Source organism: Etheostoma cragini, chromosome 1 (assembly GCF_013103735.1).
Source record: "Etheostoma cragini isolate CJK2018 chromosome 1, CSU_Ecrag_1.0, whole genome shotgun sequence".
Taxonomy (NCBI): domain Eukaryota; kingdom Metazoa; phylum Chordata; class Actinopteri; order Perciformes; family Percidae; genus Etheostoma; species Etheostoma cragini.
The window spans coordinates 15587484-15613766 of record NC_048407.1 but is presented as its reverse complement, the minus strand read 5'-3'; the positions used below and the strand labels follow the sequence as shown (position 1 = coordinate 15613766).

General features: G+C 38.6%; 1 protein-coding gene across 2 annotated transcripts in view; it reads left to right on the top strand.

Annotated features, from left to right (window-relative positions):
* gpc6a (glypican 6a) overlaps window positions 1–26283 on the top strand; it is a 143960-nt gene that overhangs the window by 93496 nt on the left and 24181 nt on the right. Inside the window, exons 5-7 of one of the 2 annotated variants that reach the window (XM_034882134.1) lie at window positions 19167–19297; window positions 21622–21765; window positions 24775–24804. In XM_034882134.1, the coding sequence (XP_034738025.1) occupies window positions 19167–19297; window positions 21622–21765; window positions 24775–24804 (305 nt within the window). The remainder of the gene's footprint in view (window positions 1–19166; window positions 19298–21621; window positions 21766–24774; window positions 24805–26283) is intronic. The other variant, XM_034882142.1, reaches the window with a different exon arrangement.

Sequence of the window (26283 nt, the reverse complement as noted above, 5' to 3'; positions counted from 1 at the left end):
ATATATAATTTTTTTACATAGTGTCATTAGTGACAAGCAAGTCATTTAGATCAAATAGAATTATAGTATAAATACAGACTGTAAATAAACAAGTTCTGGTTAAATGGCTGAATAGCACCGCACTGTTCTGCTAACCACTGTTGGGACTAAACATTCCATTTTTAAAACGAGTTTTCAATCATCACAACATGGAGCACAACAACACTGTATGAACTTACTGTTGTTTTCGTGACTTTTCTGTTAAACATTTATTGAAATATTATTTGCATGTTCCCACATTCCCAAATCACATGGTGACAAGTCTGCAGCTGCTGACAAGTCTGTGGCAAACAACGGAGCACCCCCACTCTCAAACACGGAAAACAGATTTGCAACAACACATGAAAGTCACATATGGCTGAATTTCTATTTTGTTTGAAAATTGAAGATCAGGATTTATCTGTCATCATTTTATCACTGAGAACTCTAGTTGCAACAACTGAGTAGTACTGTTTATTGTCATGATGGCACTTAATGTCTTGACATTGAATTTCATAAATACTGTACCTGCATCATTGGGCATTAATGTAAATACATTCTCAAATACATGTACATAATAACTAAGCCATTGAAAACATTGCCATGTTAGGAAAAAAGCCTGCTACCCTGTTTTGACGTTTTCCAAAAAAGAACATGATCTTTAATAATATTGCTGTACTACACTAGTATTGTGCACATGCACAAATACTTTTTTTTTTTCATTTGTTTTTCACATTAATGCTAGCTAAAACTAGAAGTTAAAATTCTTGTTTTTGAATTCCCTTCCCATGTCACTAAGTGGCTTTGGCTTTTGGAATTCAAAAAATAAAGAAATAATAAAAATAAAAAATTGATAGGAATAGAGACATAAAAGCAATAACAACAGGACATGATTTTATTCCAAGCCAGTAAAGTCAACTTTGCTCTAAATGCTGTACACAACCATTAAAACGTCACTTAACGTACTGTAGAGCACTAAAAACACAGAACCAGAGGAATATATTAGAAACACTGTAACACCAAACAAATCAAAAAGACTTAAAAGTTTCAGATAAAAATGAAATTCTGGGCAATCTGACACATTGGTAACATTTGATTGTTAAGATGCCGGTATCACACTGCAGGTTTGGGGAGAGAAAAACAAATGTGCCACTACTGTGGTTTTTCCTGAAATCTGTGTGACATTGAAACAATAATAACCTTGGTGAATACTTTGATGTAGCCTACATATCACTATGTGGAAGGAGACAAATGATTACAACATCCCTGTCATACATTTTAAAGTTAGTCACAGTACAGTAGTTTACAGTTTACCGTAAAGGTTACCGTAACGACTTCACGCCTTTCAGGCTTTGAATGGAAGACAGACTGTCAGTGAACAATGAGCATAAACCTGGGGAAGGATGTGATTACCTGCTCATACCTGTGCTGGGTGATTTTAGGCATTCTGTGTGTGTGTGTGTGTGTGTGTGTGTGTGTGTGTTTGTGTGTGTGTGTACGTGTGTGTGTGTGTGTGTGTGGGTAGGTGCACATGCGTGCGTTCTTGCGTGTGTGTGTGTTTTCAGGGAAGGAACTCATGGTTTGGCCATTGGGTGATACCCCACCATCAGTCACCTGCCATCATGACAAATTTACCCAGCTCTGCATCATGACAGACACATCATTATCATTTTTCTTGTCAGCACCTTGTTAAAATTCCCTCAGAGAGAGAGAGAGAGAGAGGAAAGACACATGCTGTTATTCACACGCTAGCAGTTTTTCAGGCTAATGCCATGATCAACGCCATTTTTCAGCTACATATGGCCAAAACTGATGGAAGGGTTAATTGACTTTTTGATAAACCCCTTCCCCAAATAGTGATTGTCCAATCATCGCTTTGCAACCATTACTAGCCTCAGTTGCGCCGATTCTCCGACCAATCTCCCGCTCCATTGTACCCTCTAAGAGAAATACTTAATATATATATAATATAAATACTAAAGAGTTTCTAGAGTTTTTATTAATTTCAAATTAAATTTGAAATTAAATTAAACCAAAAACAAAAGGGTAAAAAGGAATGGTTTGTATGTTCTAACATAAGATGCAACTGTTAGCATGTTTAATACCACAAATTTGTGGAATTACACATATTGTATAAAAAAAGAAGCCAGACTAGGAAATACACCATGTACTTTTTTCCACACTGTAAAAACTGTGTGGACGGTCCTGGATGCTATCAGAGTTTAAAGAGGCTAAATTTAGCTGTCATGTTGCCCTTTTTTGGGATTTGGGGAAGTTACCGTTCCAGCAACCCCATGGTTAGAGGAAGGCGTTACATTCATCAAACACAATTAGTACTCATCCTGAAAGCTTCTTTTCTTGTAACGTTAAATGTGACAACATACTATTGGAAAATCGAGTAAGGATGCTAAGCAGCCAAACCGTGTTATGTTAGAACAAAAGTATATATATAAAAAAGTAAATAGAACCCCAGGATTAACCACTGTAGCTCTAAACTGCAATAGAAGAACATCTCTTCTTATTTCCCCTGTCTTTTAATCTGATATAATGTAAGTAGCCCCCAAGTGCCCTTTTAAAACATCTTCATCTACAAGATTTTATTTTATTACAAGTAAACTTAAATTATACATATTTTTATCTTGTTAATCTACTACGGTTATCATTGAATGTGACATTCGAGGCTGGAAAGATTGATAGGCGTAGCAGCAGTAACTAAGAGGGGCAGGGTTTAATTTACTATACAGTAAAAATAATAAAGTCATTGCATTAAATATGAAGTGATTTGCATAGCCTACCATTGTATTCCTTTATTACAAGCACTGGTCTGTGTCTGTTTATAAATTATTTCTCCTAATTAATATTAAGGGGTGTGTTGTCCTCTGTTGAGTCCTTTGACACCACATTGTAAGCAATCCTTATTGATTTATTTTTAATTGCATGGATTGTGTCCCAGTGTAACTGAACCTCCTCACAACCTCCCAGTTCATGAGAATTCAAGGCAAGAGTTTGTCTGTCCTTCAAGGACTTTCTGTGATATCTGTAAGATTATGAAGATGAACACCTTTACTTACCTTACTTACTTATCTACTTTACTTATTACTAAAGGATGTTGATAGCTTGGCAGAAACTAAGCTCATACTCTGCTTTTACTGCACAATGGTGTAGCCTTTAAGATGTGTATACATACTCTACCGGTCTCAATGTAAAATATCTACATTCTCACTCAACATCCACAATGTTTTACCTGAAGAGTAATACCGCGGTCTTTAAGATCCCTTAAGTATGACAAAAATCCTAAATCTTTAGGTGAAACCTGAGATATTTAGCGGGCAAACACACACACACACACACACACACACACACACACACACACACACACACACATACACTGGCACACTTAAGCTGACTGAGTATCAAGCATGATGGTCTCAGTAAGAGATATGATACAAACAAACAAGCTAGTGGGTTCCTGCCTGTCAGAGAGCTGAAGGCTGGATGACTCACTTAGCCTAGTGGAAGTGATCTCCATATCCTCCGCATAATCAAGAACCAGTATATTTTATTTCTAATTGCTACTGGCAGTGCACAGTCTGCAAGATGCGTTTCTGTACATGTGGCAGGAATGCCTACACAGCTTAATATAAGCAACATTTTTGTAATACTGTAAGTTACCATATCTGATAGCCAGCAGTGTTTTATTTAATAATGATATTTTCTCTACACACATGCCAACCCTGTCTCATGAGACTGTGCTGCACATAACCACGGACTGTTACTCTTATCATATTTTATCCTCACTTTTTATATTGATGTAAAGTATTACATTTGATGTTATTGCATGTTTTAGACTGTTAAAAATTGTAAAAGCCCAAAGGAATTGTTTGACACTTTGGTATTGCGTTATCAATATATCCGTTCAGCCATCCATCTTCGTTTGCTTATTCGGTATCGGGTTGCGGAGGCAGCAGCTCCAGTAGGGGACCCCAAACTTCTCTTTCCCAAGCCACATTAACCACCTCCAACTGGGGGATCCCGAGGCGTTCCCAGACCAGGTTGGAGATATAATCCCTCCACATAGTCCTAGGTCTGCCCCCCTGTCCTAGGCCTCCTCCCAGGTGGACGTGCCTGGAACACCTCACTAGGGAGGCGCCCAGGAGGCATCCTTACCAGATGCTCGAACCACCTCAGCTGGCTCCTTTTGACGCGAAGGAGCAGCGCTCTACTCTGAGCTCATCTCGGAAGACTGAGCTTCTCACTCTATCTCTAAGGGAGACGCCAGCCACCCTCCTAAAGAAACCCATTTCGGCCACTTGTACCCTGGGTCTTGTTCTTTTGGTCATGACCCAGCCTTCATGGCCATAGGTGAGGGTAGGAATGAAAACTAGAGCTGAACAATATTGCGTTTTAGCATTGACATTGCGATGTGCGCATGCATGATATTCATATCGCAGGACGTTACGATGTTGACACTAAAACTTTTTGCTGCTTGATAGAAAAGTAAACTTTCACCATTCTCCTTGTACATTATTATGGGCAACCTGTGTATGTGATGTTAGTCCGACAGTGTTTATTGTTATAGAAAGTGAGGCTCTCCGTGTGTAGAAAGTACCGTAGGCAGCAGCTGCTGCTGACGCAGTGATGCGCATAGTTTTCGATGGGTAGTCAGTGAAGCTACAGTAGTCAGTGTTGTATTTTTGCTGCAAATTTGAACTAAATCACCTGATTAATGCAACATAATAACAATGTCTCCCGGCAATTTTCCCAGCAGAGAGACGCTACCAGCCAGGCTAAAGCTAGACTAAAAAAAGTTGGCCTAAAGAAACAAGGGGTCCGTCCATCCCAACAAACGCTATGGTTCGGAGCTGCAATGCTGGAAATGTAACACTAATCTACAACAAAAGTCTGTGTCTGATCTAACGTAATTTACACTGATTTAATTTTTCTTGGATACACAGAGTTTGTTACTAGTGCATGTGACATGCAGTTCTGATTAATTTATCAAACAAACAAGCTGGCCCCACTAGTCTACCACAACCTGAAATTTAGAGGAAGCAACATGCAGTCTTTTCATACACTTTAGTCTGGATTGATAGTATTATATGAATACAGTGGTGTCATAGTCAACCAGCGTATTACTACCTAATTTTCCTCTCCAAAATCACTTGCTTTGGTGTTTTGTAAAACATTAAAGTTTAACAAAGAAAGGTTCCTAAAAGAAAAGATCATTTTTCATCTTTATCTTCTATGTAGATGTACTCTCCTACAAAATCACTGAGGTAGTCGAGAATGATTTATCATTTCTAACCAGAGCTATTTCTGTAATCTTTTAAAAATTACTTTTTCTTTTTTATATCAGAATATATATTGCAGGGGAGAAAATATCACAATGTTAGTTTTTTCCAATGTCGTGCAGGCCTAACAAAAACTGACCTGTAGAGTGAGAGCTTTGCCTTCTGGCTCAGCTCTCTATCGTCACAACGTTGCGATACATTTCTGTAAATCCGCACCCGCTCCGCCAATTCTCCGACCGATCTCCCGCTCCATTGTCCCCTCATTCGTGAACAAGACCCCAAGGTATTTAAACTCCTTCACTTGGGATAAGGACTCATTCCCTACCTGAAGAAGGCCTTCCATCGGTTTCCTGCTGAGAACCATGGCCTCAGATTTAGAGGTGCTGATGCTCATTCTAGCCACTTCACACTTTGCTACGAACCGATCCAGTTAGTGGTGAAGGTCACAGACCAATGATGCCATCAGGACCACATCATCTGCAAAAAGCAGCAATGAGATCCCCAGCCCACCGAACTGCAACCCCTCCCCACCCCCACTAAAACTCAATATCCTGTCCATAAATACTACAAGCAGGATTGGTGACAAAGTGCAGCCCTGGCAGAGGCCAACCCTCATCTGAAATGAGTCAGACTTACTGCCGAGAACCCGGATACAGCTCTCGCTTTGGTCATACAGAGATCGGATGGCCCTGAGAAGAGACCCACTCACCCCATACTCCCGCAACACCTCCTACAGTATCTCCCAAGGTACCTGGTCATACACCTTCTTCAGATCCACAAAACACTTGTAGACTGGTTGGGCATACTCCCAGGCTCCCTCCAGGATCCTTGCGAGAGTAAAGATCTGATCCATTGTTCCATGACCAGGATGGAATCCGCATTGTTCCTCTTCAACCCGAGGTTCAACTATCGACCGATCCCTCGTTTCCAGCACCTTGGACTAGACTTTACCAGGGAGGCTGAGAAGTGTGATAGCCGTTTTTGAAAAGGGGAACCACCACCCCGTTCTGCCACTCCCTAGGCATCGTCCTAGACCTCCACGCACTGTTGAAGAGGAATTTCAACCAAGACAGCCCCTCCACACCCAGAGCTTCCGGCATTTCTGGATGGATTTCATCAATCCCTGGGGCTTTGCTACTGTGGAGTTGTTTAATTACTTCAGCGACTTCCACCAGGGAAACTGACCATAATCCCCATCATCCTCCAGCTCTGCCACAGAGAAGTGACATTCCACGTCCCCAGAGCCAGCCTCTGTTGCCCCGGTCTGGTCCATCGAGGCCCCTGACCTTCAGAGCCACCCATGTGGCAGCTCACCTGACCCCAGCGGTTCCTCCCACAGGTGGTGGGCCAATGGGATGGAGAGAGGGGTGCCATGTCGCTTTTTCGGGCTGTGCCCGGCAGGGCTCTGTTGCAAACCCGGTCACCAGGCGCTCGCTGATGAGCCCTCCATCTGGGCCTGGCTCCAGACCGGGGCCCTGGGCTTCCTCTGGGCAGGGTCACTCCCTCTCTGCCTGGCTTACTCATAGGGTTTTTTAACCGTTATTTGTCTGGCCCCTCACCTGAGACCACTGTGCCATGGGAGACCCTACCAGGAGCACAAAGCTCCAGACAACACAGCCCTCAGGGTCAAAGGGACCCACACATCTCCACCACGATAAGGTAATGGTTCCCGGAGAGGTATCAATGCTAACAAATTAAGAAGGAAAATTTCCCCAAAGCATTTTCTTTCCAAAGCATTTATTTTGTATTTTATTACAATGAGTGATTTATTTCTTCTATCTCCTGGGCAGCCACACATTTGTTCTAATCCAATGTTTTATGTTTTTTGTTTTTGTGTTACAGATACACTAGAGTTAAGTTGGTAATCCATCACAGTGAACATCACATCTGTTTTTATTGTTTCCTTTACTGTTCAACACTTTGCTATAAGAACTAAACAAACAGCAGAAAGGCAGCACAGGAAAATACAGTCATCCAGCAGAAGCACTAGTGCCTTGCAGCTGTAGCAGTAGAGAAAAGTGTTAATGTAAAAAGACAACAAAAGTTTATATGTGAGGAACACCAGACATAGTATCTGAGACTATGAGCTGAAGTTATCCAGACACAGCCGAAAGCCAATAAAACAGAGAATGCCTACAGAGAATCCCCAAAGACAGACAGATATGTTGGCAAGTTAGCAAGTCTTTTGCAATTGATTCGCGTCTTGCACCTGCAAACTGGAAAAAAGTGTTAACTGACATCAGACGTCTTTTAGCAGAGTGATTTTGGCAGTGTTTGTGTTTAGACAAGGAGTATTCTGAGAAGACTGAAAGGGTTGTTTCACACTTTTTACTCAGATGATACATTTTTCAACTTAAACACAAAGTTTACTTTGGATGTTTTTAAAAAGATAGTTGACAAAGGTAAAGATAACATGTTTGTAATTGCTTATTTAGTGTTTCCCCTAGGATTTTTTCCAGAGTGACTGTCCCCCAAAAAGTTGTTGAGTGCCAGAGGGGGGGCTGACAATAAAATTTACAATCTATTTCATAACTGCTAATTAGCTTGTTAGTGCTTTGCACCAGCAAGATGCGTTTAAAGCTTCTCTTTTTTCTGTTTGTGGAGAGCTATTTGACACATGAAACTGTTATATCGATAAGGACTAGCAGGTTAAATTGTTCGTTCTACACACAGAGTATACCAGACAGACAAACCTGCAGGTGGAAGTGGTGAAGTCGGGACATGCACTCCAGGGTCCGCTGTGGACTTGTGTTGGTCCCGAAAGCGGTTTCTGGAAAGTGGCTGCATGTGTCGATGACACTTGCACAGAACATCAACCCCAGTACAAGCCTACAGCTGTCCGCAGACACGGAGTGCAGAAAGTGTGTCCGAGCCCCCCAGACGTGTGAACTGAGACTCTTGCTTGTTGGTTAACGGTTAACGATCGGTTGACATTAAATTTCATTGTTTTCTTCTTTTGGAAGCCTGGCTGTTTATGGAGCTAGAACAGTGACAGTGACCTGTGGTATTGAAAATAAAATTTTGCATTGAAACAAAGCGGCAGGGTACAAGCGGCCAAAATGGGTTTCCTCAGGAGGGTGGCTGGTGTCTCCCTTAGAGATAGGGTGAGAAGCTCAGTCTCCGAGAGGAGCTCGGAGTAGAGCCGCTGCTCCTTTGCGTTGAAAGGAGCCAGTTGAGGTGGTTCAGGCATCTGGTAAGGAGTCCTCCTGGGCGCCTCCCTAGGGAGGTGTTCCAGGCACGTCCAGCTGGGTGGAGGCCCCGGGGAAGACCCAGGACTAGGTGGAGAGATTATATCTCCAACCTGGCCTGGCAACGCCTCGGGATCCCCCAGTCGGAGCTGGTTGATGTGGTTCGGGAAAGGGAAGTTTGGGGCCCCCTACTGGAGCTGCTGCCCCCGCGACCCGATACCAGATAAGCGGATGAAGATGGATGGATGGATGGATTGAAACAACAAATACTGGCACACTTTTTGTGTGTGTGGAATATATAGCATAATTATATAAGTTTGTCATTCTTTCCTGGGGGCGGAGGGTCATTTTGGGGGGGCTCCCAAAACATTGGTAGGGGAAATACTGCTAATTTCATGCTGTGTGTGTTTTACTCTAGTGAGACCGAGCCCCTTTAAAGAAAGGTCAGAGAGCTCAGTCGGTTGGGACAAAAAATAATTAATGGCTGTATGTCTGCTTCTAAATATATTCCATTGCTTGTTTAATAATTATGATCGAACATGTTGGAAATTTATAAATTACCTGAAGAGCCAATAAAGGTGTCAAACCATCTTCCAGACCATTTGTAATCTTTAGCTATTTTTCTCACATTAATTTTAAAGGGACCCTTATTCCCAAAAGGTTTTCTAGTTTCCACTACCAAAGGTAAAGATAGCAATATATGCACTGGTTTGATTTTTAATTTCTGCCTTTGGTGACTCCTTGTGCAGCATTTACATTTAAAAAAATTTGTGTCTTACAGCAAAGCACCTTAACTTAATCCTTATCATAACTTGTAATTGACACAAAGTCACATTAAACCAAAGCTTTTTGAATTACATTTCCTAAAATGTTTTGTGTATTTTTTGTTTTTGTTTTTACACAGATTTATGAAACACCTTAGCACAGGCTTTTTCACTTTTTCTGTTATTGTAGCCAGTACAATGTTGTCACAGAACAAGCTTCCCTGTTTAACCACTGCAAGGTGGGCCACTCTTATCTCCAACATATTGATTGCATCAGGTTCAGTGTCTGTCCTTTTGAGGCTTCTGCAAAGAAATAAAAGGAAACCTAAATATGCTGTTACATGCCAAAACTGATGGGTGACTCAGCTCTTGTACTAAATTATAGTGTGCTTATTGTGATTATAACTTTAACACTATAGTCTACATCCACGACTTTCCAATTTTGCCCCTTATGTCGTTCTTATTGGCTGGACGTCCGTTACCTTCCGCTTTCTTTGGGTTGAAATCGTAAAGCAACACCATGTAACTTTTCCCGCTTTAGTGCCCCTACAGGTTGGAAGCGAAATTGCCCCATTATGTGTCATTGGAACCGCAAACCGATCTGGCAAACTTGCATAGTGCAATTATATCCGATAGAGAGCCGCAAATAGAATGCAGAAGTGCCGTTCATCCTGTTACAAGTTGATGAACCACTGACATGGTTTTGGAAACATTATTTTAAGATAGAAAAAGTTAAATAGTGTTGCTTTAAACTCTGGGCAATTTATGAGGACTATAGTTAACTGATCCTCAGATCTCTGCAGGTTAAATTGAGACAGCTAGCTAGTCCAATCTTAATTTATTGTTGCACGACTAAAACTCAGTCAGGCACTTGTGATTGGTTTAAAGACATACCATTAAACTAGAGCACGTTTCTCTCCCATCTCGGAATGCTGTGTGGAGTAGCCAGACCCTCCTCCTCCGCAGCGCTGTGGAGGAACGTCTGGCAAAGCGAGACTAATACACTAATTAAGGTGTTTAAACAATAGTTTCAATAATACAATTATTGCTGCTCTCTGATAAATAAAATCTAAATAAAATCTAAAATTAAGGCTTGGTTGAGGCTTCATTTGCATTGGTCATTTTATGCTTTCTAAAGACAAGTCTGGGCGACGGGAGCCTTTTACGATGGGTATTAAGTAGAGCCGGAACGACATCCTGTAAAGGTCACCAGATCAATGTAAGGCTAACACAAATGAACTGTCATATTCCCCAGTCACTAATCCATATTTAGTCTCCAGTCCATTAGTTGTTTCTTTTCAAAAATGCAGGAGGAAGCACACATTCATGAGTTAGCGTAGGAAATCAACCCCAGATCTTCCAACAGTACTAAATATAGAGTCATTTTGTTGCCCAAAACTGGAAAGGTGATTTTGATTATGAAAAATAATATCAATAGAGCTAAACATAACTAGTAAAAATTTACACAAAGTTATTAACAATTGATACTTTTTATGTTTCTTTTTACCAATATCATCTGGATTTTAGGATTCATGCTGCACTTTAAACTGGCATAATCTACAAGAGGCACATCACGATATCTCCAGGTGCTGAGCAGCAATTATATGCTGTGATATAAAAGAGACAGCAGCAACAGACAACACAAAGAGTCATACTGCAGTACTTAGTTGACATATTCCGTTGCTGAACAAAGCCAGTGTAGTTTTCCTCTCAGCTTGTCAAACTAGCAAAGCATGTAAACAAGGAGCAATGTCCCGGAGCATTCTCAGTGACACAGTGATGTCTCCCTGACAAGGAGCTATAACTATGATGCAGTTGAAGAGTTGTTTTTGTTAACCTTACAACTTTCTCTTAATCATTTTTGTGCCACCATTAATAACAAGCAAAACATAAAATATTGGAGTGACATTTTAAGTTATAGTTGTTGTTTTTTAATTCAATGCAAAGACCCGTCTTCATGACATGTATGTATACAAACAAATCTAATTCATGTACTGTTTAATACAGCATTTTGTCATGATAAGTGCAGTTTGTCAGCATGTAGAGAAACACCACTACTGGCACTGGAATAATCAGCTCTCCCTGGAAATTTATGCAGGGTGTCATCAATTTATATTGTTGGATGCTTAGTGTTTGTATGCCAACATTTTCTCCAGTTTGGACTAGCAGATGGTGAATGTTATTCCCTCCATTTTCATCACTTCAACTCTGAATAATTAGGCAGACTTGTATTTGTGGGCCCCCAAGTGGCAGTTCTCTTTGCATTATATTCATCATTTCCAATACAACCAAATTATCCCCAGATTAATTCATATCAACACAGAAAGGGCAATTGCTGCAATAACATGCAGCAATGTTTGCTGATGCTCACAGTTTTAGCGATTTTTAAATGTATTTGATAATACGTGTTTTTGAAAGAGAGTCACAGTGTTTTACATCTTTTCTCCAGCCTCTTTGTTATTGAAGAGAATGACAAATGTTATTTGACATTGGAGCTATCGCTTTAAGTAATTTGGATAGTATAATATGGCTTTACATCCTAAAGAAGAAGTTGCAGGATGATTTTGAATACAGTCTAAGCCTGACTGGACCCATTTGGAATCAGGGTTGTTTCACGACATGACACTTCGGTCCTCCCATGGACTCCAGAGCAGTCATACAGAGCCAGAAAGATTTAAGTTTTACTTGGGCCATATGTGGTGTGAAACAGTCTAAGAATTTCCACCACTGAAATCTGAGATCCTTTAGCAACGGCCAATGAACGAGAAGAGAAATAATTATTAATTCACACTCAAGAATGTTGGCCATTACTTAACATAGGTAAATCTCAGTAGAGATTTCTCCTCTTTCTTTCTTCAAAAATGAATATCATATTTCAAGGAACTCCTCAATCTGCCTGGATCATTATACATCTGTAAAATTATAAATAAAGTGAAAGAGGACACAGATGTTTTGTCAGTGTTATTCTTGTCAATACTTAAACTATTTAGTTTCCCAGCAATGGGCAAGAAACCAGAGATTACTTATATTATTAACAATTTTATAGGTAGCTGCTCAGGATGGCTCTATGAGTGTGTAGCAGAAATTGATCTTACAGTTGGTGTATTTATTGAACATTTCAGCACCACTCACCACATCAAAATTGTATTGACTGAGCAACGACCAAAAGTAAGTAAAAGAAGTCAGTTTGACCTACCACTATCAGATGGCAAAAATGTTAAATTTGGGTAAAGTTTTTACATTTGTGGGTAGAGAAGGCGCACATATACATATACTGCGTCGAGGTTTAGGCCTTGACGCAGAGGTCCAGGGTTCGAGTCCGACTTGTGATGATTTCCTGCATGTCTTCCTCCTTTCACTCCCCTTTCTCACCTAGCTGTCCTGTCCATTAAAGGCAGAAAAGCCCCCAAAATTACCCTTATAAAAAAAGTTAAATAAATAAAATTACAGATCAACTGGGATACAATGCCCTTGATAATTAGGAACCCTTCATTTGTTTTTCAACATTTTCACATAAAAGTTGTTGATTTGTCAGTGGTTCAGACATGAATGACTGCTGTGTCCCCAAAGAGACTCTGCAGGTACAGTCGTTTGTTGGAGTCCCTTCTAATACCTCCGGGGGTGAAAATAAAGGAGTTTTCCATTAGAAAATGTCAGCCTAGAGCAGAAAAAGAAGTTGGCACCATGCAGCCAGCAGTAAACAACCATGTCAATACTTCCCACCATTGCCCTGCAACTCCCTTTCATCATTACATGAAACCAATGCCAAAAGAAATGTATATCAGGCAAGATAAATATCAGATAAAGGAGAAAACAAAACTGGTTTTATAAAAAAGAGTAGTCCTGGATAAAAGAGTATTATTGATAGCATCAACATGTAAATATGCATAGATATAGAACAATTCTTCTATAGAAACCATTGTTCTATAGCTATGTAAATAATGTCTCAAGAGTTAATAATAATAATAATAATAATAATAATATTAATGAATAGAAAAAGTGTAAAACACAAATACTTTTAAACCAGCAACCTCTTTAATCTGTTTCAGTGTACGCATTGTTGTACTAGTACTAAGAATATGTCAATAGTAACAGAAAATGTCAGAAAGTAAAAAGCTTTTTTAAACTCTTTTGAATGACGTTGCTGGTACGGACCAAAGTACAGTGTGGATTGGTAGCTGGGTAGATGCCAGTTAACCTCCTGGGTGTTGCCAGGTGCTCTTGAGCAAGGCACCCCCCTATCCGCTAAGGGCACTAGTCTAGCACTTGTAGCCCACTCAGTGTGCATGAATAGGTCCTGAGCATGTGTGTGAATTTCAGGCCTATGTGTTGTGATTTCTAACAAAAATTGTAAACTGTAATTTTCCCACTGGGGATCAATAAACCGTATAAACAGTATAAGTTATTATTATTATAATTATTATTGTTTTAACAGGTAACCTCTTCGGCCTTAGCCAAACAATCCAAAGGTAACAAAAGGCATTAAATGGATGAACTGAATCAAAATTTACAGAGGCACAAAATATCTATTTTTTGCTAATGGCAGTCCTGTTACAAAATGATGTTGTCACAGAGATTTCTGAATCTTAAAATGGTTTCCACAAATAGAAACATGAGACTTTGTTCCTTCCTTGTTGATTCAACGATATGCATTGTCAAGGACCAATGTAAGGTTTAACACTTGGAGGCCAAATTAATAAAGTCTGGTAGTATAGCCTGTGCACTATAATATGTGATTTTCTTTGCCCTCCTAATGCTTTATGGTTTGAACAAATTAATCTTAAATTGGTTTTCATCAACAGCCTGTTTTTATAAAAAAGGGTTCTCGTATTTGACATTCTCAGAAGTTATTTAGGCATGTAGAAGTAACCCTAACCATTCCTCCTAGCAATTCATATGGCTGACTCATACTCACAATCCATCAAATATTCATTAAGCTATATGAAAAATAGGTTGTCAGAACTCAGCTGAGGATATAATTTAGATATTTGAGTCTTTTAAAGAATGAGTAACAGAATTGCTGCCAATTTCCCTCTCCCTGTATTCCACTGAGGCTTTTTCTGCGGTAGCATTAGAGCAGTACTCTGCTAAACATAGGCAGCTGAAGACTTCACAGGACTCAGGTTGGCCCCACACAGTGACCTCCAGCCAGTTCCTGATGGAAATCTAACCAAGCATCACGCACAATTTGAGATCCCAGAGTAAACAAACAGGAGTGCTCTTCAAAGGTACAGCCACTAACAGACAGGAGAGTGGGGTCTATCTGTTGCTCAATTCACACAGTACGCCGTAAAAGAGCTGGCCTGCTTTATAACAAACACAACCTAAAACAAAAGTTAATATAATATGTGTTTTTGTGCAAGATGTTTAAATGCTATAAAAAGTAAGTGGTTATCAGACTGCCAGATTTGGGTTTGTTTAGGGATTTGTTTAGTTGACAGGTTCTGGGAGAGTTTTTTTGAGATTTCAGGTGTTGTGCAAAGGGTTTTGTATTTTCTCACATATTTTTATATAGCTTACCTACCTATAAAAATGCAATAATCTGATTTGTGAGATATAATTAAAAAAAACAGACGCTACACACCTCTCTTTGTCTTTGGCTAATTAGTAACAGAGTACAAGGCAAAACACACAATACTTGCTTTGTCACCTTTGTGGTGCAAGGAATCAATTCCTGCGAAGATATGTTTCCCAAGAAAAAAAGTAAATTGCGGCACACACTTATCACCTCTGCATTGTTGTTGTTTTTTTAAAAGAGTTGACATTTCCCAAAAAGAGTTTACGTTTCGTTCACAAGGATCCTTGGTTTTAAGTGTGGGAATTATTCAGTAGCAGGATAAATAATGTTTCTATTAAAATTAGATGGATGTTGCAGTTACAGCCTTTAAGAGGCAAATGTTATTCCTTAGTTTTAGCACCCTAATATGGCCAATAACTGCAATGTTTAACCCCAATATAAGGTGCATCATTCCTCCAACGTTGGTCAGAATCTGTGTGATACTATTTAGTATAGTATCGTGGGTCATGAATTGAGTTAGTTGGCTGTCTCTGAATTATTTAGCATCACTATATCTTGCTATGGCAATCCCAAATAAATGCTTGCTCGTTCTAAATGCTGGTTATGATTTGGCTCTGTTAACCCTGGATGTTCCAATCACAAGCAACATCAGATCAGATTACAGTATGAGATAAAAAATAAAATGGTAAACCCCCTAAGGAAATTTCAGTAGGTCATAAGCAACATAAAGAAATTTTCACCAAGTTTAAACAGAATGAAATGGAATTTAAATAGTACAAAATGCTGCAATCGTTTTTTAAAGTAATACATACATTTTAACATCTTGGAGCGACAGTGAGTAGAGAAAAAATTGTTTAGTGACTGTGCTCTTTTATCTCATGATGTAGAAACCTTTTCAGTTCTTTTTGTTTATTATCATCAGTATTTTTGCATCACCAAACTTAACTAGTTCTGTTTCACATCGTTAACTATGTGTTTGAAACGATGGCCTTTACATTTAACAGAATGGTCACATGTTGTGTTTTATATATATATATATATATATATATATATATACCTCTTTTTTGATAAAGCTGGGTTGCATTGAATAAGTGCAGAATTCTGCTAGGCTGAGACAGGGCTGCATCTTATTACAAGTTCATGCAATGTTAATTGCAATGTTAATTGCAATGTTAATTGCAATGTTAATGAATGTTAATTCATTTGAGTATTAATCTTCATGATTTAAAATCTAAGTGTCTTTAAATGGATCTCCTCTGTACTCACCTGTCCTCTAAATTGCTCTATTCAGTGAAGCAGGTGAGCTTAATATCTTGCCCTGTCAATAGCCTCTGAGCGGAGGCAGACTTTATGTTCTTTGGCTCTCATGACAGACACTCCAAAATGCTGGCCTGAGGGCAGGAGCATAATTCTGCGAGTGCTGGTCAAGACAGTTTTGAAAGGTATTTGCTTTCCTCATTGCTGGCCTGTTAGACTGAAATTGTGAGGGCTAGACATGAATTACCCCAATGATCTTATTTGTCAGTTTTACTCCTAAGCTTTTCTCACTAAACAAGTAAACTTTTCCACACCAGGCTACAATACACAATGTAAAAAGCAAAGCAAAAGTAAAGCAAAAGTTCACCGCAGTACAAAGCTTTGCAGCTTTAACACATAAGATATTCCATTTCCTATGGACAGTCACTCAGTAGTGGTTTAGTTGTGACACAATAGCAATAATTTATCCATAACCAAGTATATTCAGTTACCTAAACATAATCATACCTTAACCACAGGGTGGCCTATCAGAAAACACTCCTGAGTCATGCCGTCATGGATCAGACTGACAGATGCTCTGGGTTTTGTTGTTTGTGTAATGACTTCTTGTCCTGATTTTTCCTGATGAAATGTCAACAGTGATAAGTCAGCAACAGATACCTGTGATATTTTCAATAGTTTTCTTATTATACAACAATGTCTCTGAATACAACAAATGTCACAACAAGACCAAAACCAACAATGAATTGATCCTATTAACAAGTATTGGCTGTGTAGCCTTCATACCATAGCCGTATATTATTACTGTTGCACTGGCTGATACATTTCTTCTGAACCTTGGCACTGAAATTTTTTTATTTGATCCCACATACACTGTCCTGCTGCTAAAAATACAGTAGTGCAACAAATCCACAGCTGAAAATACACAACAACAAAAACATTATTAAAGGTCTTAACACACAAGGAATGAAACCAAAAAAAAAGAAACATAAATCCAGAAAACATTCATTGACCATTTTTGATGTTCAAACCTTTCACCCATGACTGTCACAAATAGTCAGGATCCGTGCATTCCTCTAAAAATTAATTAATGTTTTGTACACAATCGTCATACAATTATTGAACTGTAAGTATATACAACAGAAATAATTGATAAGGTTTTTATAGTCCATAGCTTAACAATAGCTAATGTAGTTGGAACTGAGTGTTTCTCCATATGTTACCTTGACAAGGAAGTATGTTAACCCCTCTGCTTAAGGCTACTCACCATCACAACAAGTTTAACAGCTATACTTCCCCAGATATTCTCTTTATCTTTGTCAAAACTGGTACTATTTTGCGTGATCAAATGAATCACTTGATCAATATCTCTATATGTGTTTGACGGTATGAACAGAAATATCATACCGACGGCTGATAAAATCTATTGATCGCGAGAAGAAAAACTCATCATTGTATTGGTGGCTTGTTTTTATCATTATTCAAAATTTGCAGAGATTGAACCACCTGCGGAAATACAAAAACCCAAATATTCCAGATTCTGTGTGGTTAAAGACAGATGGATTTAAAAAAAAAATATGTACAATTGCAATAGCAGAGATTTAGAATAGTCCCAGCCTTTTTTTTTTAAACTTTGATGAATTGAAATTAAAATAGTCTAATTTTTGTTGATTCATATGTGTTAATCACTATTTTTTAACATTCAATTTGAAATGAAAAAACATCTAGGTTGGTACAACGTTCATACAATTATATTAACTAAATCAGTTTCCAAATGTCAACAGAAGCCGTTTGGGAAGTTATTTTGGAAGTTATTTTAGCAGTTTAAATGCAATTCAGTCACTTTGCCAAGGGTTCGGGCCTTTGCTGAAACCAGCAGTGATGGTGGAAGTTGTGCTTTTTGCCAGTGTAGTCATCAGTCTTTGCCCACTAAACTGAGAGCTGTACAAAAGGCCAATGATCAGTCTGCATCAAAATTCTAGTTAAATTTCACTTATAATCTAATGATTTGCAGTCTAGTACTACTAAAGACTCACAGAATGAGGAACATTGTCTCCCGCAGGGGTAAATAGGCTTTTTCTGGTTGGTCCACATCCCGGCAAATGTCAGTGCACAGAGATGGAAGTCTTAGTGACATCCCTGTTCTCTGCCCTTGTCACTTAACCAGTGCTAACCCCTCAAACAAGACTTGGCGAGATTTAATTACTTTTTTAAGAGACAAGATAGAGTCAAATGAAAATATCAAACACATTATTTCCATACCTGACATCTCCCAGTCTGACATGAACTTTAGGCTATTCCTGTGTGCTAGCATATTAATTTCCCACTGTTTTTATGAAACTGTGGCAGCAAGGTGGGCAATCTGTTTTGGGTACTGATTCATCAACAGCATAAAAGGTCATGGTCCCTGTTTGTTTTTTTGGTTTGGTTGTTAATGTACCTATTTTGAAACACATGATTTAATATGATGTAAGAAGTACTCTATGTACTTGATTTCCTTACTTGTCTTCAGATGTTTCTAAGTGATGCTTAACAATAAAGCAAAGGATTGGATTGCTTGTGCTGCCTTATGGAATTCATGTTTGACAGAAAGAACAAAGTTAAGCACTGTGTGTCTGAGATATGTAATTAAAAAGTAATCACAAGGATGATGTATAGTCAGAAAGTTATGCATTGATTGATATTCTTTCACAATTTAGAAATATAAATGCAAATAAATAAATATATCTGAAGTGTTGTTGATGTCTGTCTAACTGGATATATTAGCATGTTTGCAAGTCAATGATTTGTTTTATGTTTAAGTTATTTGTAGGTGTAGCACACTGAGATGTGCACCTGAGTGAGTGCGCGCCTGCGTGTCTTCATATGAAGGTACTGGCAGGTTTCTTTTGTGTTTGTAATTATTGGAGGTCAACACATTTGGAGAAGGGACCCTTTCTTTGTTCTCCTAGACAGACCCATGTCATAGACAAATGAAGGAGCAAAGCACCCTGAGGGCTTTGCACTGCGTTTTGTTAATGCTCAGAGTTGATGTGAACATACTGACATGTGTGCGTAAACAAAAGAAGTAAAATGTCTGTATGAGTGTTTATTATCTCTGAGCTGACATGTGTCCTTTGTGTCATGACAGATGCTATGTTACTGGTGGCGGACAGACTGGAGGGACCCTTCAACATTGAAGCAGTTATAGAGCCAGTTGACATCAAGATCTCTGAGGCCATCATGGCCATGCAGGGCAACAGCATGCAAGTGTCCGCCAAGGTACTGTCTTCTGAATGAGCTTTGTTTGCCATGCTATGATGTGATTTACTTTAAAAACAAATGTATCTTTACATTGGAAACATTGTATACACTAACTTATTTATACCTAATTTTATTTTTTGTAAGGCTGTGTTTTATAAATAAGTGCAAAAATAGATAATTACAATGAGACAATGCAAAACATGAATAGAAAAAGAAAGGGAAGGAAAACAAACAGTTAATGTAACATAGTAAACAGTGAGCGTAATACGTTGGGTGTTGAGTCTACTTCAATTCAGTACATTGTAATTATTGCAAATTTATTTATCCATCTTAGTTCTCATGGCGTGGGTGAAAATTCCCGTAGGTCATTGGGCCCAACCCTTTGCTGTTTGAGCACCAGACTGTACTACTCCATGCCCATTGAGAGCAGACAGACTACATCTCAAGCATATTTTAAAGCTTTATGTTTTTTCTGTTTTAATTTTAATTTTAATGATATATCACAAATTGTTTGATAACCTGAGACAGGGTGGGTATAATTTTTCATTATTTAACAAAACACGTGATCTATCCATAACTTTAATCAAAGTGGTGTCCAAACCTAACCACACCCGGGATGCAGGACGGGGACACTTGTCTTTTAGACATTTATTGGTGTATAAAGGGGATTTTAGGAGACTGTTTAACATGCAAGAGAAGCAACTCATTTCTTCTTTAGACTACAAATTGCTAATCAGTCTTTGGAAGTCTTTAGAGTTTTGAATTTCAAGCAACACATTCAGGATGTTATCACACAGAATAGTATGTCATTGTCTTTTTTGTCAAAGGCTGGTTTTTCAGTTCAACATTTTATTCAGACCCTTTGGTGTAGTCTGGCCTATCTTCATGCCAGAGCTACAAAAGTCAGTGGGAATTACATGTCACATTCTTTTTCATATCAAGAGGGCTGCAATTTACAACTTTACCCTGTGTCTATGCACTTGACGCCTCTTCCCTACAAGGTTGTACTTGGAAGACAGATTGCTTTGAGATTACAGTCCTTCCTGCAGCACTGACCTGTTGAAAATCAGTTTGCTTTGTGATATAAAGTATTACAGAATTGTAATTATTGTAAAAAATTGATACATACAGTATTAGAGAAAAGACAGCCTCTTGTCCTGACATGCAGCACATCAGAGTGCTGTATCACATACTGAGCCAGGGGTCGGCAAACAGGCCAGAGAGGAATGCTAATGAGCCGTGCGGTTTGGTGGTGTGTTGTTTAGGCCCTTAGAGCCCGTAGAGACCAAGCTGTCTGAAAACATCTATTCTCACAATGAACCTCTATGAACTACACATTGATTAGCGTAAGGTTCCCAGAATATTAATATAATTTCTATTTATGTCTCACTATTAGCAACAACACTTTATTTTGTTTGTGTTTAGTTTATATTTTTGGAAAGTTAAATCACTTTATCTGTGCAAAAGCAGTGATTGTCCAAGAGTAGAATGTTAAAGAAAATTAAGACATTCTATGCAAAAGTTTTGCAAAGCCAGCATTGTCATGGTTGCAAATCAGAGTACCATTAGCATATGAAATCTAATTATATATATATATATATATATATATATATATATATATATATATATATATATATAATATGTGTTCAGGTTCATATACGTTCATGTACAGGTTTATGCACTAACTCATATCTCATTTACATTACCTTTGTGATAAATTGTTTGCAGTCTTACCTGAAAGAGTAAAAAATGTTGGTAAAATATATGAGATTTGTATTTCATTTTGAAGCTACTATCCTGTACTGTAAAAAGAGCCTTCAATTGCATGTGAGAAACAACATATCAAGGGTTAATTATGTTCTCTCTTTTTTGCCAGCAATATGGCGTGTCCTCTACAGTAAAAGAAGAGTCGGGCACTGATACGGCATTGGTTCCAGGCTGGCTCTATACAGTTTTCTATCTCAAATCACAGATCAGAAATTGTGGTCTGAGCAAATTGTCAAAAGCTTCTGAAGGGAATAATGTCAGTGGTGTAAGCAAACTACAACTTTTGTGAGATCCAATTGGATGTGTATTCTACAAAGAAATAGGTTATCCTTGGCTCAGTGTAGGGTCCATGTGGCTTCGGACGGCAAATAACCTTGTTTCTATTCAGTACTATTCAGCACTGCAGTGAGAAGCTCACATCATACAATAATTAAGAAATATTGTGTTAATGTTGCAAAATCAGACAATTTCCTAAAGATGCTGTAAATACTAAACACCACTCTGTATCCTCTTTCCTCTTTGCCCACTCTCTGTGGTAATTGTATCTCCTTCTGTTCATTCTATGTTTATTTTAGGTTTTTCAAGGGTGTGGCCAGCCGAAGCCATCAGGAATAGGCAGGTCTGCGCGTGGTATCTCAGACGTGTTCAGTGCTCGCTTCAGACCCTACACCCCTGAAGAGAGGCCAACCACAGCAACTGGAACCAGCCTGGATAGACTGGTATGTACAGAACCGATATAAGAAGGCCAATATTGTCAACTGTGATTGGAAGGTTGATGACGAAATAAATGAATGGTTAAATTATATAGAACATTTTTTTATATAAAGATTATTTTGGGGGGGATTTTTTCCTTCACTGTAGTGACAGTGGAAAGACAGGAAAGGAGGAGAGAGACGGGGGACGACACGCAGCGAAGGGCCAGAGGCCGGACCCGAACCCGGGCCGCTGCAGGACCCGGCCAACATGGCATGAACGCCCCCACCGGGCAAGCCAGTAGCCGCCCCTGTTATGACAAGTTGACATTAGGCCAGACAACCTAACCTGTTTTATTTATGTCAAAGCAGGCCTAATTATCAAACTTAAGGAAACTATTTAGGTGTATGTGTTGACATCACATTAAATTGTCATAAGTGCTTGTCTGTCATGAGACCAATAGAATTGTGTGGTGAATATTTTCCTTCACCTCAAATAAAGAGAAACAATTTGTCTTGGTCATTAAGAGGTCATTAAATGTTATAAGGCCAGTGTGACGACGGTGAATACAGTACAGAGGTGGTTTACTGAGTTTAGGACAGATAGTTTCACTTCATGAGGTTTTTTCACATTAATATGAGTTCCCCCAGCCTGCCTATGGTCCCCCCAGTGGCTAGAAAAGGCTTTGCCCGCCCAGAGAATATGGCCCACATGTTGGTCAAGTCCACACCCCCAGCCTCCACCTTGCCCCCCCCTTCAAAAGCTACAGACTCAGAAATGGCACATACTAAGGAAATCTCATTGTGGGACTGGCTCTAGTGGCTGTAATTCTGCACCAAGTCTGAATTGTTGGAAAGAGACTTCAGACATGGTATTAGGGGACCACTGAGGTCTATATAAAAGCATTCAAAGAGCACTATGTCATGGGACCTTTAACTAACAGCTAGCCGTTAGCTAGTTACCTCTGTTAGATTTAGAACTGAGAGCCAGTAGCCAAACCCGGACAGAAAACTTACTCAGTACTGTATTCCTTGCCCTCAAACTGGCCTCCTCTGTATGTCTCCGAGGCAGTGTTTGGTCCTATCCGGCCGTGTTTACTAAAAACTCTGTTAACCGTTAGCAAATTTTCGTTTCCTAGCATGGCAAAAACATGACCCACTCTACTCTGCCTTTTATTGGCCAGAACTTGCCTTCATTTGTTGGTTTGGTTAGAATTAGGCATGATTAGTGAGATTAGGTAGGGCAAGAATACCAGGGTAAGCCAATCAGATGAGGAGTAAGGCAGAGTAGGTAGGACATGCCACCCTTTCAGAAAACCCAAATTTGCTGCCGGGACTGGGAGCTGCCAGTGTGGACAAACAGATTCGCCAACATTGTTGTAGCAGGACTAACAACAGTCTCCTAAATTGTTTGAGCTTTTATTTTGAAGCCTAATTATGTATAATGCAGCCAATTCATAATGGTTTCATTGAAGAAATCTCTATTGTAGCACAATATGATGCTAAACACTCTATCCAGAAGTGTTTTTGAGATGTACTTGAAATCCAAAGACCAGAAACAAAATACAGGCCCTAAAAGATTTAAAGAAAAGTTATTATAAATCTACGTTCATATAGTCCATGTAGGCCCCAGGTTCTGTGTGAATTACACTACACTGGGATTAGAGTAAAAATACATTACAGTTTCTCATACTCTCAGTGTCAGAGGTTGCAAAAAGAACATGCTTTGCACTAACCTACTCGGACATGTTTTTTTGGATATATAACTCAGAGTGTGTATTGCTGCAGGAAAAGAGCCATTAGAACCGATTACAAAATGTTCTTAATCACAAAAAGTGTGACCTGGGCCTTAGCCCAGAATTTATACTGCTCCCAGAATCAGTGTTGAGGAAGCTAAAACAGATCCAACATCTACCCACCAAAGTTCCGGATAATGACAAATCCTAAGACATTAACTGAGGCAATAAAAGAGCCATTCAAGTTAACAAGGTGTTAAAGCAAGCCCCACAACCCAAAACTCTGATCTCTTTGGCTGTATGCTAATAAAGCTGTGCATCTTTTCCTGCTTTGCTATAACATGTATGTTGCTGTGATGTCTCTAGGTGCTCACAAGGGCCTAATAAATATCAAATTATAAATGCATCATAATGTAATTGTAGATTCTTTTTTTCATTTTAATCTGTATTATTGTCATGTCATACAGTATGATACGTTGTTAATCCTTTTAATAAGAACACAATATGGTGTCTTCATCGATCGTTCTCTTTAACAAATGGGTTATGTTGTACAACATTAGTGTAAATTGAATGAATTAAACTGAAAGACATTTCATTGAAATAATTACTGCATGCAAGGCCATGGATTGGATATTATTAAACCATATTTGTTATGTCACTAATTTGTACTTTGACCAACCCATTTATTAAATGTTTCTTTATGTAATCCTCTGTTCAAATGGCAAATCCATTAAACATTCTCTCCTTTTTAAACAAAAGGAACAGTTGATAATCTTCTGCTCTACAAGTTGTTTGATAGGATTAAAATGGGAAATGTGCAGAAGCAGAGAAGCAGATTAAAGGCTGCAGAGTGTCATGTGTCATCGATACTTTCCAAATTCTAGTTGTTATTGTAAAAACGCTAAGTGGACCACAATAATTGTGTGAATCACCAGATCCTTTAAAATAGTGTTCAGCAGATCATTACATACAGGGCTTGTTAAAAACAAACTACTGTGTACCCATGTAGCGCTGCCGTCTATATGTAGGTACTGATCTTTGCGCTGATCAGATTTGATGGCAACATACTATTAAAATGATTTCACAGTAGAAAATTCATCAGGAATAAAATGGTTTGATGTACTAAATTTCATAGTAAGAGGAGGCTGGTGGAGGGAATATTCAGCTGTACCATTTATCATTTAACTTTTTACTTCACTAACTAATAGACATTCTTTTGCTCCTATTCTTTCTCTCTGTCTCTCGATTTTTCCGATGCCCAATTAAATCTCTTTCTTCTTCATTTCTCTGCTGCTCCCAGAGGGTTGTGTGGAGGACAATGCAACACAGTGTAAGCCTTCCATTCCTCTTCTTACTTTCACCAAGTGATCTGTTTAATGGTGTTTTAATCTAAATGCTTATTGCGGTTGGCTTCTTTACATTATTCATTTGATTTTATTATTAATTGCTTGTTTGTGACCTGGTTGTTTATTCATGATTTTTGTCCATTTCATGTTTTGTCTAAAATAAGCTAGCTTTTGTAGCAATGTGGTTAAGTGGTTACGGCTGTTATTGCCTAACAGTGAGACGGTTGTGAGTTTTAATCTCTGACATTGTAACTACTGTTAGAATTTCACGTTTTTCTTTATGCTCCCCTCCGGGTTATCACCACTGTTAAAAGACCCAGGTTGTGGAGCACTTCAAATAATTTGCCAGCCCATGCATGTTGCTGACCTAGCAAAGATTGGTTTACGTATTTTTTTCCCAGTGCATGCTGGGATAATGTTGTGCACCAGTTGTGATGTAGAGAAAGAGTATGCTCTCTAGTCTTTGCTTGATTTTGTGCGTAATTTTGTTGATTACCAATAAGAAGGAGAATCTGAAGGATTTTGTTGAGCAGGCTTTCTGACTTGTTTAGTCATTTCTTTAATCTTGAATTCTAATATAAAGGCCTTTCGCAGTACTCATTTGATCTATCAAACAATATGTCAGAAATCAGTTTATTTTGATGTCAGTGCAATATAAATTATTTAAGAATATAATAACACACAACAATACTAGTAGTTGTTTATAGAGTCAGTCAAACAGCATATACAATTTAGTACACATGACTGAAAGGTGGAAGCATAAAGCTTAAATATGCCTATCCTACATTCTTATCATTTATTGTACCTTCCAGTAAAAATAAAAATAAAAATAAAAAGCATTCACAGCTTTACAAACCATACTTTTGAAAACCAAAAGTGAGTTACACATTTCTATCAAATCTCTTTTACAAATAGTTTTTAAAAGTAAACTATATCTTTTTTAATCCCATACCTAATACTACTCAATAATCAATAATTGGCTGTGATCTATATTATTAAACCACCTGCATTACTGCAGAGGTAGAAGTTCTATTTTTTCCCAAATCCATACCGGTAATCACTCAATAATTTACTAATGATGAGATCCAATTGGGTCACCAATATGTTTATATATAACATATTACTATTTTTAAGAAGAGATACAATACATTGTCAACATCTTCCCTGAATAAAGAAAAATATGCTTGTCGCTGCCTGTTGTGTATGTTCAAAGTCAGCATTTTATCTGTTACATACACAACTACACATGTACAGCTCGTGGTAAAATGCTTGGTACAGAAGCATGATCCTACCATTACTGTACAGGAAACATATTGTGATTATACATGCAATTATTAACCTAAAGTCTTCAAACCTTAGATACAGAAAGCCAGATGTATGTACATAAAATCACAGGGCAACATTTCTGTGTTACACTCACGGTCTGTCTGTAATTAGGGTCTGGTTTGCTAGTTTGCAGATAA